This window comes from Macaca nemestrina, chromosome 2 (genome assembly GCF_043159975.1).
Source record: "Macaca nemestrina isolate mMacNem1 chromosome 2, mMacNem.hap1, whole genome shotgun sequence".
Classification (NCBI taxonomy): Eukaryota; Metazoa; Chordata; class Mammalia; order Primates; family Cercopithecidae; genus Macaca; species Macaca nemestrina.
This window is the reverse complement of record NC_092126.1, coordinates 64,303,462-64,319,384: the sequence shown is the minus strand read 5'-3', so window position 1 is coordinate 64,319,384 and position 15,923 is coordinate 64,303,462. Positions and strand designations below refer to the sequence as shown.

At 37.9% G+C, this 15,923-nt stretch overlaps 1 protein-coding gene across 1 annotated transcript; it reads right to left on the bottom strand.

Moving 5' to 3' along the window:
• Positions 1-8,019: 8,019 nt before the first annotated feature.
• LOC105488515 (otolin 1) lies at positions 8,020-15,149 on the bottom strand. The gene is made up of 4 exons (XM_011752680.2): positions 14,789-15,149; positions 12,702-12,791; positions 9,570-9,632; positions 8,020-8,918 (listed from the first exon to the last, which is right to left on the bottom strand). Exons 1-4 carry the CDS (start codon positions 15,147-15,149, stop codon positions 8,020-8,022), a joined length of 1,413 nt encoding a protein of 470 aa, XP_011750982.2.
• Positions 15,150-15,923: the final 774 nt, after the last annotated feature.

Here is a 15,923-nt window from a genome sequence, read left to right as displayed (position 1 = left end):
CTGATGTTGCCTTAATCACTGAGCCGATGCAATTTCCTGCTGCTAACCCTCTCTATGGTCCACCGGGAGGTCTCATTTGTCACTGTCATTGCCTTTCAGATCAGCAGACTATCCATCTTTAGGTGGGCCCTCTCTCAGTGTCTTGTACAGGTGTCTAAAAAGCATGTGGTCAGCATGACAATTCAAGACTCAATCTGCGTGCCTAAATATGAAGGCAAATCTATGCACTTTGGTATATAAACTTTATTAATAGTGATTTTGAAAAGCAAGTAAATTTTAATCTCATTTCAAAGAAGTAACACTTTATTTTAATGTATCTTTTATAAACCGCATTAGTTTTATGTCTATATAATTTAGATGTTCCATGGGAAGAACTTGGTTAAGTGAAAAGCTACAATTCAATCAACCCTACCACCTCTGATCCTACTCTGAGCCTCTGAGCCCAAACCAATCCTGATTTTACCTCCTTCAACAGTCCTACGTCCATCAGCTGAAAGACTCATACATACCTGACTGTGAAAAGGAGCGCTTCCCATATACAAAATGCCTCCTTTCTGACATTTGACTTGAATAAAGCTAGCTTTCTTATTTATTAAACAAGCACCTATCTTGCCCTTACTATGTGCCAGACACAATTCTGAGAGTTTTGTAATCACAAACTCATTTATTGCGGTAAAATCTCATTTTATAGATGAAGAAACTGAGGTGCAGACAGACTCAGTGTTTTGTTCAAGTCATATCACCAGTAAATAAAATTCTAACTAAGTACATCTTGTTCTTGAGCCTGTGCTGTTAACCACTACAGTCAGATAACAGAGGTTCTCTGGACCTAAACGTCAGGCCAAAATCTTCCAATAATGAATTCATTTATTCTTACAGCTCTGGCCCAGAGGAAAGGAGAGGTCAAGGAGAAGGGAACAAACAAGTAGTCCACAAAATTGTACCCTCTACCACTTTCTCTCACATTTTACACCTCATTGTCACCAGTTGGATCTCTGGAAGCAGATGTGGAGATAGTGTTTGAAGTGCAAGATGTTCACAGATTCCCTGTGAAAGGAAGGAAGAGGAGGCAGAATTGGGTAGAATGGGGCAGGGAAGAAGCTGAGCTGCAGTAAGGCAGGGCAGAGCCTTGGCAAACCAGCAGAGAGCTCTGGAGCATATATGGTCTGTCAAAGTGGCCTTGGAGAACTGAAATGGCCAGACCTTATATACCCAACTTGCTGAGTTACCAGATTAGGACTGTCCTGGGAAGGGCATAACTTCCAATGAGGCAGCTCTGCAGCTGAGGCAGTTCCTGAAGGCACTAACACCTGGAGCCTGCTGCCAAACACACTCCCACAATGGGGAATTTAGTCTTTCCTTGAGAGGGATTTAGTCATCTCCACATCTACCAAACTCAGAGTAAGAGTCCATGTCCTTACAGTAACCTAAAAGTCCTTATGCTACCTGACCCCATTACCCCTTGGAGCTCACCCCCACATCCTGTGCCCGTGCTCACACTGACACAGACACACTGGCCTCCTTTCCAGGCAAGCTCCTACCTTGGTCTTGTCTTTCCTCCCTTTTTTCAGATATTCTCTTGACTTGTTCTTCATATCTTGGCTCAAATGTTACATTCTCAATGAGGTTTGTGTGATCCTCATTTTAAACTTTCTCACTTTCCCCTACTCTCAATGCCCCACCACCCCCTCCCCTGCTTTATAGTTTTTCATTGTATTTTTCTTCTTCTGACCTACTATATAATCAAGTATGACCTACTACAAGCTCAGGACAAGGGAGAGGGTGCTAAGTTCATTTCCTATCTCAGAAAGAAGGACTATGAATATGTAAATCTTTCATGCCATCTCTATTAGACTCAACATGATTCTTATACCTCAAACAAAAGAAATGTGCTTTCATTCTAGTTCTTAGAACAATCAAGTACTACTACTAAATTTTTCCACCAAATTCACAGGGATGGTATACTTGGCTGATGACAGCACCTGCCTAATGTCTTCCTTATTGGCAAAGCCCACTGATTTCATCTGCAGTTTTGTATGAGATGCACTCTGGCATCTGCTACTGAGATATCAATGGATTCTTTTACCCTTTCTCATTCCTTTTCTCACTTGGAGTGCTAGCCATGAAAACGTGGGTGGTTAACATTTTACTAGTCTTTTACCAGCCAAGCTTTTTAGTAAACTCTGCCCTACTACATTAGTTAAGAAGGTGAGCGCTAGATTCAGACTGCCTGGGCCCATGGCTCCGCCACCTTCCAGATCAGTGTTCTTTGCCACATTGTGAACAGATCCATGCTTCAGTCTCCCCGGGTGCTACATATCACTTAGGGCATCTTAAACACATACTCCCCTGCCTGAAACATTGTTAGGACCCAGGAATAGTAGTTATTACTGCTCCATAGTCCCCGGTGTCTCTCTCTCCTATCTACTTCAGCCACCTCTCTCGCTGAGAGCTGTACTGCTCTCAGTTTTCCCTGTCCTTGAGTCCTTTTTCCAAGCATTACAGTATTCTTAAACACTAGCTTTCTTGCCTCATTTAAAAACCCTTTTGTAAATGGGTTTACAGCTATAGAATATATTCTATCCCAAGACTCAGGATGACCCATTTTATACTGGGGAGGGAGATAAAAATGGATTGGGAGTCCATTCAAGAGCATCTTATCCAGATGACAGGAGACATGGTCTCCTTCCAAAGCTGTAAGTTTCTCACAGCAACCCTATAAAACTGCCCAATACTCCCATGTCCCAACAAGAAAAAAAAAAAAAGTGTAGCTCTCTGAAACACTGAAACATAAAACATGGTATTTTATGAAATCAGATTCTTAATTTTGAAATCTAAGGCAATATTTTAATTACTTTGTAACAGACCAGGGCTTTGGGGCTTGTTTGTTTTTATTATTAACTAAAATGGAAACCAGAAGCAAAAATAATCTGTGAGCACCACCTTGTGGAGGTATCTGCAGCTATCACATCTGTTCGGACCCTATCAATCTGGATTCATTGAACACATATTTAATATGCTAGCCCTGGGGATGGAAAAATAAACAGGCAAAACTCCCTGGCCTGGTGGAACTTTCTTTCTAGTGAGAAGACAGAAAAGTAACAAGAACGACATAGGAAATACATAACATATTAGACAGTGATGAGTGCTACAGAGCAAAAATAAAGCAGGGACAAGGATCAGGGAAGTGGAATTGAAATTTAAAATCAAGTGGTCCAAGAAGGCCTCACCTGAAAAGGTATTTGAATAAAGGTTTGAAAGAGACAAAGCAAGATATGCCATTGCCTGGAGTCGGAGCCATCTAGATAGAATGGCACGTACGAAGTACTGAGTAGAAAAATGCCCGGTGAATTTGAAAAGGGTTGAGGCCAATGTCCAGAGCAAGGGTGGAGGAGAAGGCAGGAGACGGACAGAGGGCACACATGGGGCCAGATCACACGGAGCCTTTCTGGTCACAGTGAGAATTTAACATCTACTTCGGATGAGATGGGAGCTTCAAAAGACTCTGCACAGAGGGGTAAGATGAGCCACTTTTTTTTTTTTTTTTAAACAGGATTGCTTTGATCAAAGGGGTCAAAAGCAGATATAAACTGGGAGTGGTGGGAGGAATCGGTAGTCCCAGCTACTCAGGAGGCTGAAGCAGAAGTATCACTTGAGCCTGGGAGGTGAGGCTGCAGTGAGCCGTGTTAGCACCACTAAACTCCAGCCCGGTTGACAGAGCAGAACCCCGCCTCAAAATAAAAATAAATATGTTTTTTTCAAGGCAGAAATAGGCTATATTGCCTTTAGATGTATGCAAGAGGGGCCCTGCCCTAGACCCATGCTTTAAAGAGTTCTTCATAAAACAAGCACACAATGTACAAATTTATTTTAGTACTCAGAGCACCTTGATTAGAGATCAGGGTTCGTTTCTGGCTCAGTACAATCTGTAATCTTAAACGTGTGCTCCTGTGACTAACACCCTTCAGGAACCCTGAGAAACTCATCTCCATGCTTCTTACCCTCTGCACATCAAATGAAAGGTGACCGCCTCCAAACACCATCAGGTTTACTGGGTTGTACTGCTGCTATCATGGGTATGGCACGGGAGGAGCTGACAATGGGTGGGCTTGATTAAAAGAAAAGCAACTTAACTTATCAAGTCTTTCCTTTTGGGGAGCACAAATACCATAGATAATAGTGTATTATACATCAGTTGTGCTGGGTATTCATTTTCTTACTTTTTCTTTGTGTTTCATTTTACCATTCTTGAGTTACTCGTGAATTGCATGGCATTTGCAAAAGTTGCATATTTAATGGCTAAAGGATAAGAATTCATATCACCCAAATTTGTATTAATGCAGGTCTAGACAGAAAATTCATAATGGATGTAGGTTCTAAAATAGTGTTTTAAGAGATGATGAAATGGCAATGTAACTGATCATTAGTTTATATATACAATTTTAATATCTTCCAATATTGTCTGCAATAGTAATAATACACCTTATGCAAACCCCCTTACAAATTGAACCAAAACTTAATCATAAATTTACTCCTACATTTTCAAGTCTTATTGCCAATTCACCTGAGAAAACTTTCTCTAAATAGAAATTAATTTTTTTAAATTACTAAGAAATACAATGACTCAACAAAAGTAGTCAAATTTGAAAAAACTGTCAACAGAACATGTATTGTATGGAAAGTTTGATTACAAAACATATCACATTTTTCTAAAATTAAGTTTTAAAAATAACATTTATGGGTAAATATAGAGTAATTTATGAATTAATGTATTTGTCTTATTACTCATTCAAATATTACCTGCCTATTACTAGGACACCTAGACATACACCATAGTAATTAAGTCACTTTTGATATTTTGTTTACTATGAATCATGTAAAAAGCCATAACATTATTTTCTATTTGTTTCAACAAAAATGCTTATACTTCAAAGTAGAAGGATAGAAGATATTTTAAATAAATGTTTGTTAGCTTCATTTTTAAACTTTAAATATTTCAACATGTGGTATGTTGAGCTTTATTTGCATTTGGGCCTTGGATCTCTTATATGTGAGAGGAGTTACAAAGTTATTGCAATACTTGGCTGTAGTTTGACCCAGGGTTGTGGCAGTGAAGAGACACTATTCCTCAAACTCTGTACTCATTCTGAAGAAAGCACCAAAGGATTATCTGACAAATTAAATTTAAGTATAAAAGAGAAAACTCAAGTGATACAAGGTTTTAGCCTGAGAAGCTGAACAGAACTTTTCACTATGTGAGTTAAGAAAGAATACGGGAGGAGCAGCTTGATTTTGTCATGTTAAGCTTGGGATGTCCATTTCACTCTCAGCAGTTTAAGCAGTTGGTACTCAGGGCTGGCATTCAGGTGTTTATATTTGGTAATCATCAGGGTAGGAACAGGGTAGGAGTTGTGTTCAAATCCTTGGAATGGGATTTGAATTTTATATTCTTTTTTCTACTTTCCTTGATTTTTCTACTTTTGAGAAAATGGGAGACATAATGTCGTTGAAAGATGGGGGTACTCAGTTGTCCAGTTCTTCACCTTCATAGAGAAAATGGCATGAAGAACCTAGAACCTCCCTCCCAAAGCCACTACCAGAGAACAGCAATTTCCTTGGTTTGGATGCCCCAGAAAGAATTCATAATCAACTACTACTCCTGGACCCTAACCCTGAGCTTGTAACTCCAGACTTCCTCTGAAGTGTCAGCCACAAACACTGGTGGAAGATGCTGACTGATACCCCAAATCTTACACATGAATTGTTGTAGCCCTATCAGCCCTCTGTCTGGTTCTCTTTTGTATCACATCCTGTGGTGTGGTTTTTTTCTTCTATAGTCTAGGCTGCTTGTCTCTCAGCCTCCCCAAATTGTTCCAATCCACTCATAGAAATGACATAAAGAAAAAAAAAATTAAAATAAGAACTTATGAATAAGAGACAAAACTCTAAGTTCCTGAATTTCTTTATTATTCAATTCTAATTGGAAAAAGAAAAAATTTTAAATATAAGTATCACTTTTTAAATCACTTGCAAATTATCTTATTCTCCCTCTGACAAATACAAGCACAACTACAACTAAAGCAATATTACATTCTAAACAGGGGGGAACTGCTGAAGAAAGGGAGAAACATCAGGGGTTAACTTTACCCCTGTTGGATCCTTAAATGAGAAACGAATGCAACATTTCCAAAATGGATATAATACAGAATGCTCTTTCACAGTATGTTACTTGATCAGTTCTATATCCAAAATAAATGTGATCATTGGATAAAACAAAATTAAACAAACTTATTTTCACTGGAATATCTGAGACTACGCTAATGTGCTTCATAGATCTACAATAGGAAGACAGAATATAGTACTTCCAATATTTATTTGATGCAGAACCCACTTTTTTCCAGTAGTTCATAATAACAACTTCCAGAAATGATATTCCTCTGAACACAGTTTGAGAAACACGTGTATAAAAACATCATTCACTTTTGAGACTGTCACTCATATATATGTGTATATATATATGTGTGTATATATATACCCACACACATGTATATAGATATATGTGTGTATATACATATGTGTATATATGTGTGTGTATATACAAGTGTGTGTGTGTATATATACATATATATATATAAATATATATAAAGTGAATGATGTTTGCCGAAGTAGGCAGTGCAACAAAGTAGGCAGAGCAAGACCAGAAAGTTTTCTATCACCCATTCCCTGTCTTGATGCACCAAGATTTGCAAATCTGCATAACTATACCTTCATAGAACCAAATTCAATTTGGATTCAGTAAATTTTCTTTTTTAAAAAAATTAAACCAGCCAGGCGCAGTGGCTCACACCTGTAATCCCAACACTTTGGGAGACCAAGGCAGGAAGATCACTTGAGCCCAGGAGTTTAAGACCAGCCTGGGTAACATAGGGAGATTCCATCTATACAAAAATAAAGAATAAATAAATAAGTTAGCTAAGCATGGTGACAAAGTCCTGTGGTCCCAGGTACTTGGGAGGCTAAGGTGGGAGGAATGCTTGGGCATAGGAAGTTGAGGATGCAGTGAGCCAGAATCGCTCCACTGCACTCCAGCTTGGGCTACAGAGCAAAATCCTGTCTCAAAAAAAAAAGAAAAACAAAACCACTGAATTATCAAATATTCACAATTATTATACATTTGCATTGCAAATGAACTCCCAAATCCCCACCTGCTCCAGCAATGTTATCTCTAAATAACTGGAATTAATTATTATAGAGATGATGATAATGATGCCAAAGAATTTATCCTAATTAAATGTTCTATCATGAAGAAAAGGCAAAAATTCAGATCAATAATGATTTCATTTTATTCTTGATTCTTTTGGGGACATTCAGTTCTGCTAAGCACAATAATTTGATGAATGATTTCATCTTCACTATGATTATCAAATTTTTCTTACATTTTACCCAACACACAAGTCCATATAATACAAGTTTTCTGCACAAACCTTTACACATTGATAAATTTTAAATATCCGTTAGCTAGTCTTTGCCACCCTTTCTGTGTCATCTCCATGAATTAAACTAACATGAGAATAGTTCCATTTTGTCAGAAGGCAACCCACCCAAGAGAGTCAAAAACTTGCTGTCATACTCTACAATTCACACAGAAAGAAGTGACACATATTTATCTGAGATATAGAAGATATTTTGTAAGAATATATTTATTAATTATAAATCCCATTCATACTTTGTATACAAATATTAATTATTGTACTTAAATTGAATAAGTAATGCTAATATTATAATGCTAAATTTTAAAAGCTAGCTACAAAGTTAGTAGACATATGCTTTCAAATACATATAATATTTTTAAAGGAGGTGCCTTAAAATAGTAATAATAATTGACTCTAGGTGACTTCTTTTAATTTTTCTGTATTATTTTTATAATCTTGAAAACATGGAAGTTGTTTTTTAATGGCACTACTCTATGTTAACTGACTTATTCCACTAAATCTAAACTACAGGATTCAGGACACAAATTTATGGTGAAATTCCAGAAGTTTCCTCTGGGTACAAAAGGAACCCAGTAAAAATGCTGTCATCCTCAGCACTGACATACACCCCATTCCAATCTTTTGACACTTCAAGCCAGACTTGGTCTCCTGCACTTAATTTCAAGATGATGAGGAGAGAGGCCTGATCTATTTCGTGACCATAGAGAGTTTCTCTGGACTTGAACTGCTTCTTATTCTGGGCCAACAGACTGATTCGAGCAGGTCGCCCCCTCACCGTAACATGGTAGGAAAAAACATATGTCCCAGGAATAGAGCAGTTAAACTTCCCAGTGACAGGACTATAATTCCCTTGGTCATTATAGAGAACCTTTTCAAATTTGATGGGGATGTTAGGAGGAGGAAAAGGCTTTAACAAAGCAGCACTGAAAGCCGACCGGGGCACTCTAGCCACCTCACCCTTGGAGCCTTTAAAGCCCCGAAAGCCCTTCTTCCCAATGGGGCCTCGGATCCCTTTGCTGCCAGTGTCACCCTTTGGCCCAGTAGGTCCCAGGAGACCAGGAGGACCTAACTCTCCCTTTTCTCCTTTAACCCCTGGATCACCTTTGGCCCCAGGCAGACCACTGTGGCCACTTTTGCCTTCCATTCCACTGTCTCCTTTGCTACCTTTTTCTCCTTTCATACCCACCTCACCTTTCTGTCCTTTTCCTCCCCTCTCCCCAGAATCTCCACAGAAGCCCTTATCCCCCATCTCCCCCTTCTCTCCCTTGGCTCCAGGCCTTCCATGCAGGCCCGGTGAGCCCATAGCCCCTTGGTCTCCTTTTTCTCCTTTGGTACAATTCCCACATGTGTCTCCCTTGGAGCCTTTTTGTCCTTTCACTCCTCCCAAACCAGTGTTTCCTTTATCTCCCTTAGGGCCAGGTTCACCTGAAATGGAAAATTAAAATAATGTTTAAGGATCACATAGGCCATAAGCAGCATGCTATTACCACAGAGCTCAAAAAAGTAGAAACAAACCTACTAATTAGGAAACCTGGTTCTTGCCTCAGTAAAAATTGTGCTTAGGAGGCTCTGACAATGAATAATTTATATTATGCCATGCTCTTAGAAGTGGAATAGTTAATGCTTCCAAGAAACAGTGGGTTATATTCAGATTTCATATATCTAGTTATTTTAGTTTTTTACTTTTAAGATAATAAAGAATATTAGGACTGTAGTTGATCGTTGTATTCCATTACCCTTTGCATTTTGGCCTAACCCAGGTATTCCCCTAAACCCCCATATTGTCCATTCGAGCCTAAATTATTATTGGCAAGGAACCTGAGACCCAGAACGAGTGAGGGATTTTTATTTTCCATTGACAGCTGGAGAGAGAAGCAGAACACAGATACTATTACCTGGTCTCCAAATTCCTAGACTGGTTCTCCTTCATCAAGTCAGTACACCGAATTATTAGAAGAAGAACAGGAATTTGTATTTTCAGCTTACCTCCCCAATAATTTTAAATACAAACAGGAAGAGAATGAAGGGCTATATTGTGCACATGACTATACACAGTAGATACATTTCATGCTCTACCTTGTGCTCCAGGTTTTCCTGGGTATCCTGGAACTCCTTGGTCCCCACGTTCTCCTTTGAGTCCTAAAATGATATCAAGATTAACTTTTTACCAACTATATCATTTATGATATATTTAATATTCCTCTCACAACCATGTCACATTCCAGTGTTTTCTTTAACTAAAATGGGCTAAAGGTAAAATTGTGTGGAAAAAGAATGTAGGCCGGGCACGGTGGCTCAATCCTATAATCCCAACACTGTGGGAGGCCGAGGCGGGTGGATCACCTGAGGTCAGGAGTTTGAGGCCAGCCTGGCCAACATGGTGAAACCCCATCTCTACAAAAAATACAAAAAATTAGCTGAGTGTGGTGGCGCACACCTGTAGTCCCAGCTACTTGGAAGGCTGAGGCACAAGAATCACTTGAACCCAGGAGGTGGAGATTTCTGTAAGCCGAGATCACACTGCTGCACTTTAGCCTGGGTGACAGAGTGAGACTCTGTCAAAATAAATAAATAAATAAATGTATTGAGGGTCATTAGGAATAATTAATTTCAACAGGTAAACTATTTAAAAGAGATCTGGAGGCAGTGATCCCTTCAAACAGAATTCATCTTTGCCCTCAGCATTTCCATGGCTCTTCAAACCTCTCATAAAACTCATGACATTCTGCTTGTATTATATATGTAAGTATTCATGCTTTTCCCAACATGAATTTTGAATAAAGTTAAAATGCCTTCTTTATATGGCCACAACGCCTGAGAAATAGTGCCATGTTCCCTACAAGTTTAAACACAGGGCACAACATCCTGCAGTTGGCTAAAACTAGTGATAACAAAAAAATGTCCAGGAAAAAAAAAACCTGCTCTTTATATGGAGCATCCATGTAAGTATAGGACTGTAGGAATTCATAGTTGAAAAAAATGAAAAGATCTGTATTTTCAGATAATTGTCATATTACCACAAAATATAGTTTTATATTGGGCCTCACTAAAAGCCCATACTATTATAGTTCAGTCACACCGAATTGATTTCAACTATAAATTAGCATAACAACAATAATAGTATTGATAATATCTCACTCTTATTACACATTTACTTGGTGCAGATAATTGTTCAAAGCTCTTACCTTTTCTTTACTTAATCCAGCCTTTTTATTTAACATAATTTTTACTTGACATTAACACACCTTCTTCTATAACACACAGGTTCATATAACATAACACATTTAATCAATTGGAAAATTTTAAATTTACAAAAGTTTATAGCACCTGCCTTTCAAGAATAATAGGGAAGATATTTTTGTCATCATTTTATCAACAAGGGAAGCTGAAGTATGAAAAACTTTAAAGGATTGGACAGAGTCAAATACAACTACATATAACATTGGTTGGCATCAATTTGCTACCTATATTGTTTATGATATAACTAACATCTTTTGTTTTATTTTTGTGAGGGAAAAAATAAATCCTAAGCCAAATTAAAAGTGGTGAGAATAGACTCCCCCCAGTTTCATAAGAACAACTAGAGAAATCCCACCATAGGTCATTTAGCAGAGTTTTCTAAATTGCTAGCTACCCCAACACCACTCTGCATAAAAAGGAAAATTTGGAAATTAAACCATAGACCATCAGGAAAATAACTGGATGCATTTTGAGAGAACCCAGCCCTAAATGGAAGAGAAGAGCCGATTCTATTCCTAGTCTTTGCCAATACTCAAATACCAACCTTCACCACACAGAGTTATGCTAGTTCTTGAGTTCTTTTAAAAAGTTTAGTTGCTTCCCCTAATTTACTCAACCAGGTCATGATTAACTAGAATGGAATCATTCAACTCATTTTTTTTTCTAACTTTCTATCTTAACCAAGAGTCCAAGCTAAGCCTGGAAGTGAAAGGAAAGTACAGTTGCTACTTTATAAAGAACGACTGAATGAATTTCTACTTTTGATCCTTCATCAAAGTGTGTTCTTAAGAACCTTATTTTATTACTCTTCCCTATTTTTTCTTCTATTTCCAGAAGTCTAGCTTCCAAAATGTATGAATCACTGGGGAGGTTCATCGCTCATCTTTATTTCACAAGGTTTTCTGCTAACATAATTCAGGCACAAAAGGATTAAATGTTTCCAAGAATGAAAATCACATAACTGACAAGGGTGAAGTAGCTCTCTCTTCCCTTAGCATCTTTTTTGAGTAATTACTTCACTGAATGTTCTACCAGAAATGAGTTAGGCAGTTCCTGAGCCATGTGGAGGGTGATGTATAGATGGTATTAGGTCTTTTGACATGTGACACTGAGGCTGAAACATTTAACTTGATGGATAGATGGTATTTCTACAGGCTGCTGGTATTCACTTAGGAATTTCTAAATATCCTAGTGAATCTGTAGCTTTCCTTCAGTACCTTTAAGCACTTATAGAACCAGGGATTTCCTGGGGCAGAAAGCCTTCTTTACTGATACACCTATGGAATTACAGAATTTCTGAGCTTGAAAAGAGCTATAAAGGCACTCATAATGACAAATCTTCTTTGATAGTAAACAAGGTATAAATAAATATCTAGTTCATCTCCTTAAATTTCCAGGTGAAAGAAAATGACTGGCCCAATGTCGTTATTATAAGCTTGATTACTTCTGTTTTAATTAAGATGTCTTCCCACCACTGACACTGCCTCTGATTTCAGAGTGAGCCAAGGGATATATTAAATTCCTTTTAGCAGGCATACTATCCACCTAAACTGAATATTCAGAGAATTGCCTGCTCTAGTTCCATCTAATATAAAATTATTTGCATACAAAGGAAGTAGGCTCACATGAGCATGTACAGGAAGGGTATCTCTGTACCCTTCCCCAGAGACTACCCATTCTATGGCTGCTGGTGACTAGGTCAGCCAGGTGACCAATGAGAGATGGAAAAGCTGTGTGACAATCTGTGTGCCTGAATGCAGGCGTGCAATGTTCCCAGGTAAGTTTAAAATTTCTCAGTTGGCTATTTAGAAAGTTAACATATTTATATCAAATATAATGTGTTTTACCAAGTATTTACATTTTTTTAAATTGACTCACCTTCAAGAATCTAGTATTTAAGTAGCAAATTGCTCTTCTGAAAAATTATGCAGGATGTCCCTTGAGTTTTGACATGAATGAATTACCTACCTTTCTCTCCTTTGTAGCCTTTAGGGCCTTGGGGCCCAACAACTCCTGGTGGCCCTGGGATCCCCAAATTTCCAGCATCTCCTTTAGCACCTAGAAATGGGATTGTAAATCACATCAGAATATAAAATTTCTCTTTTGAAGTTCATTAGATAAGGGGGAAAAAAAAGCATTTTATTGCAATCAATAAGTATCAGTGACCTAATGATAACATCTGAGTGAGAATAAACCATCACAGAGTCCTAAGGGCAATATTTTTGTCTGATTTGCATTTTTGTAGTACCTGAATAGATAAAGTGAGCCCATTAGTACTTGTCACTGTATTCATGGCAGTGATGAAATGATTCAGGGAAGCAGCACTATATCAAACGGAACCAAAATGATAATCTGACACTTAACCTCATGTGGACCACACTTTCACATTGGAAGTAAAAACACCTAGCACCTTTGCATTTGCCTTTTATTCACTTGCTCATTCATACATTAACTATTTCTGAGGTCTCCTATACACCAAGCACCTCGCAAGGTGTTAGGAATGCAGCCATCAATATTCCAGCAGTCCCTACTCTCATGAAGCTGAGAGTCTATGGAAGACAAACATTGAACAAATAGCCACACAAATACATAGAAATTGTCAAATTGTAGTAAATGACATAAAGAAAAATACGAAGATCTTACTGAGGACTTAATTGATAAGATCAGGGGCTTCCTTGAGAAAATGGCATTAAGCCAAGACCCAAAGAATGGACTAAGATTTCCTAAAGCAGAGTAGCTTCCCTAAGTGGGACCAAGATAGTCTCAGCATTCTGAGCTCTTAAGCACTATGCTCTGTGGCAGAACCAGCAGACTAAGACATATGAGCTCCCCAGGCAGGGTAATAACTTGGCACACCTTGGAGTTGTTTGTCATATATATTTAGAGGAGAGAATGAACCCTGAGAACAGCCCAGCTAAATCCACCACTGGGTAAAACAAAAGCCCTGACGTTACAGAAGTCACAGCCTTAGCAAATAGTTTAGCAACCAGCTGTGTCTACTTGACCATGCCCTTGGAATTTGCACCCCCTAGCAGCTTACCAGCCAGATAGAATATTAAGACTTCTGGTAAATATAATTTTCTCACTCTCATTAAAATTTTCAGTAATGTTTTAGCAATCCTGATATCTTGGTGCCCAAGCTACAGCCCATCTCCTTGACTCCTTACTGCAGCTCTGCATAAATACTAACCGCATTTCCCAAAGGGTCCCTAAAATGGGATGAAATGAATGAAAAGCTTGGTGAAGATGTATAATTGCTGAGTTTATAGCATTAAATTCCTCAGGGAATGGTGAATTTTAAGTTGGCATTCTGATCTTAACTTTACCTTGAATTCTCTTCTAGATGACATGTAAAAGCTGAAATGTATTAGAATAAAGCTGAGAGCATATTCATCATGTATATATTATAGACATCTGAAATCTTGAAATACATAACCATGGTGTTCAATTGAGAAAATCATTGGGCAACGACACAGTATTGCCTCAGAAATTCAATGGGAAGCAAATGGAATCCTAAGCTTTATTCTCCACCTCGGAGCCATTCCATTTCTAATCCTAACTACAAATAGCACTCAGAAAATCCATCAGTCAGCACACATTCTTGCAAGGCAACAGAAGTTTCATTTACCCTTTTTAAATCAGCCACTAATGAAAAAGTTGTGCTGGTAATAAACCTGTGCATCTTAAAGAACCACAGCACCATGCTGGGGATGGTAATCCCTGACTTTGCTCTCACCAGCCCTGTCCAGTAGAATTGTCTACAATGATGGAAAAGCTATCTGTGCTGTCCAATACAGTGGCTGTTGAGCACTTGAACTGTGGCTAATGTGACTGATGAACTGAATTTTTTACCTTATTCAATTTTAATTTTAATATTTATTAATTACCACATTGGGCAACACAGCACCCATTTGGTTTTATAACAATGTGACACCTAGACCTGTTATCATTTGCATGACAACGTAGAAACTCTTGGGGCAATTTCACCCCACAACCTACCTCTCAACTCTACCGATGTACAAGTGAGAAACATGACTTCTTATATTTTCAAATACCTGGCTGTCCAGTCTCTCCAGGTTCTCCTTTCTGGCCAGGTACAGGTGAACAACAATCACAACAATTCAAAAAGAAATCAGCTGTGTCAAGTGTGAAGTTTTCAAAGGGAAAGAGAGTGCCAGTGCCAAAGACAGAATCCAAGGCCGAGGGTTTGGTGATTGGTTCTGCCATTTCAGCCATTTCTGTGAAGAGGGTTTCTTCTTCTGGAGGTGGGCCACTGGATGGTTTTAGACCCTTTGGCATCTCTCTTCCCTCAAATTTCTTCGTAAATTTGGTATATGGTGTGGTCTTTGCTATTGTGTTCATGCCAGCAATAGCCAAAATAATTAAAATAGCACAAAGCCAAGAAAACATCCACATATTTGAGGCTGGAAGAAAGATATAATAGGAAAATATATACATATTACATGAGGTCCAAATGAAAAGACTAAGTGATATAAATATATACTCATATAAAAGAAATATATATGTATATGAACCATAAGAATGAACAATATGCATAATATAGAATGATATATTTTCAATATATTTTATATGTAAATGTGTGCTTGAATCACTACAGAATATTTTATGTATTTATTTATTATAAAGAACACTTCAATTCATCTTTCTGGTTGCTTTCTCAGTATTATATATTGTTCCCAACCATTCAAACTATCTTGCCAAATAGCAAACATGATCTATAATAAATACAACATGACTTAATAGCTCATATACCCTGTGGAAGATAAATGTGTATAATTTCCTGACTGATCGCACTCAGATTTATAGAAATCAAATACATTTGTATTAGAGGGAGATGAAAAATATTGAACTGAATAGTTTATTCCAGCAAACTCAATTATTTCAAGAAAAAATACTGTGGAATAGTCCTTAAATCTACTAAGGATAATGGTCCTGTTGTGAGAGTAATTTTTGAAAATCTATTTTAATAAGTGAAGAGAGAGACAATTAAAAATAATAAACTTGAATATATGCTACATCCTTAGATTCCTCACATGGCATTTAATTCTCCACTTCTTTGCTTTGTAATTTGGGGAGTTTTTCTAGAAATGCACATTTATTCTTGTATTATTTTAATGGGACAAAATGTGGTTATTCTTAAAAGGCCTTTGGCAATGTCCAAAGTGATAT

Coding starts and splice junctions, on each gene's coding strand:
- LOC105488515 (XM_011752680.2), bottom strand. CDS start 15,149: ATGTGGATGTTTTCTTGGCTTTGTGCTATTTTAATTATTTTGGCTATT. Junction 12,792..14,788: donor TGGAGAGACTGGACAGCCAG/GTATTTGAAAAT, acceptor TCCCATTTCTAG/GTGCTAAAGGAGATGCTGGA. Junction 9,633..12,701: donor AGGCTACAAAGGAGAGAAAG/GTAGGTAATTCA, acceptor ATATCATTTTAG/GACTCAAAGGAGAACGTGGG.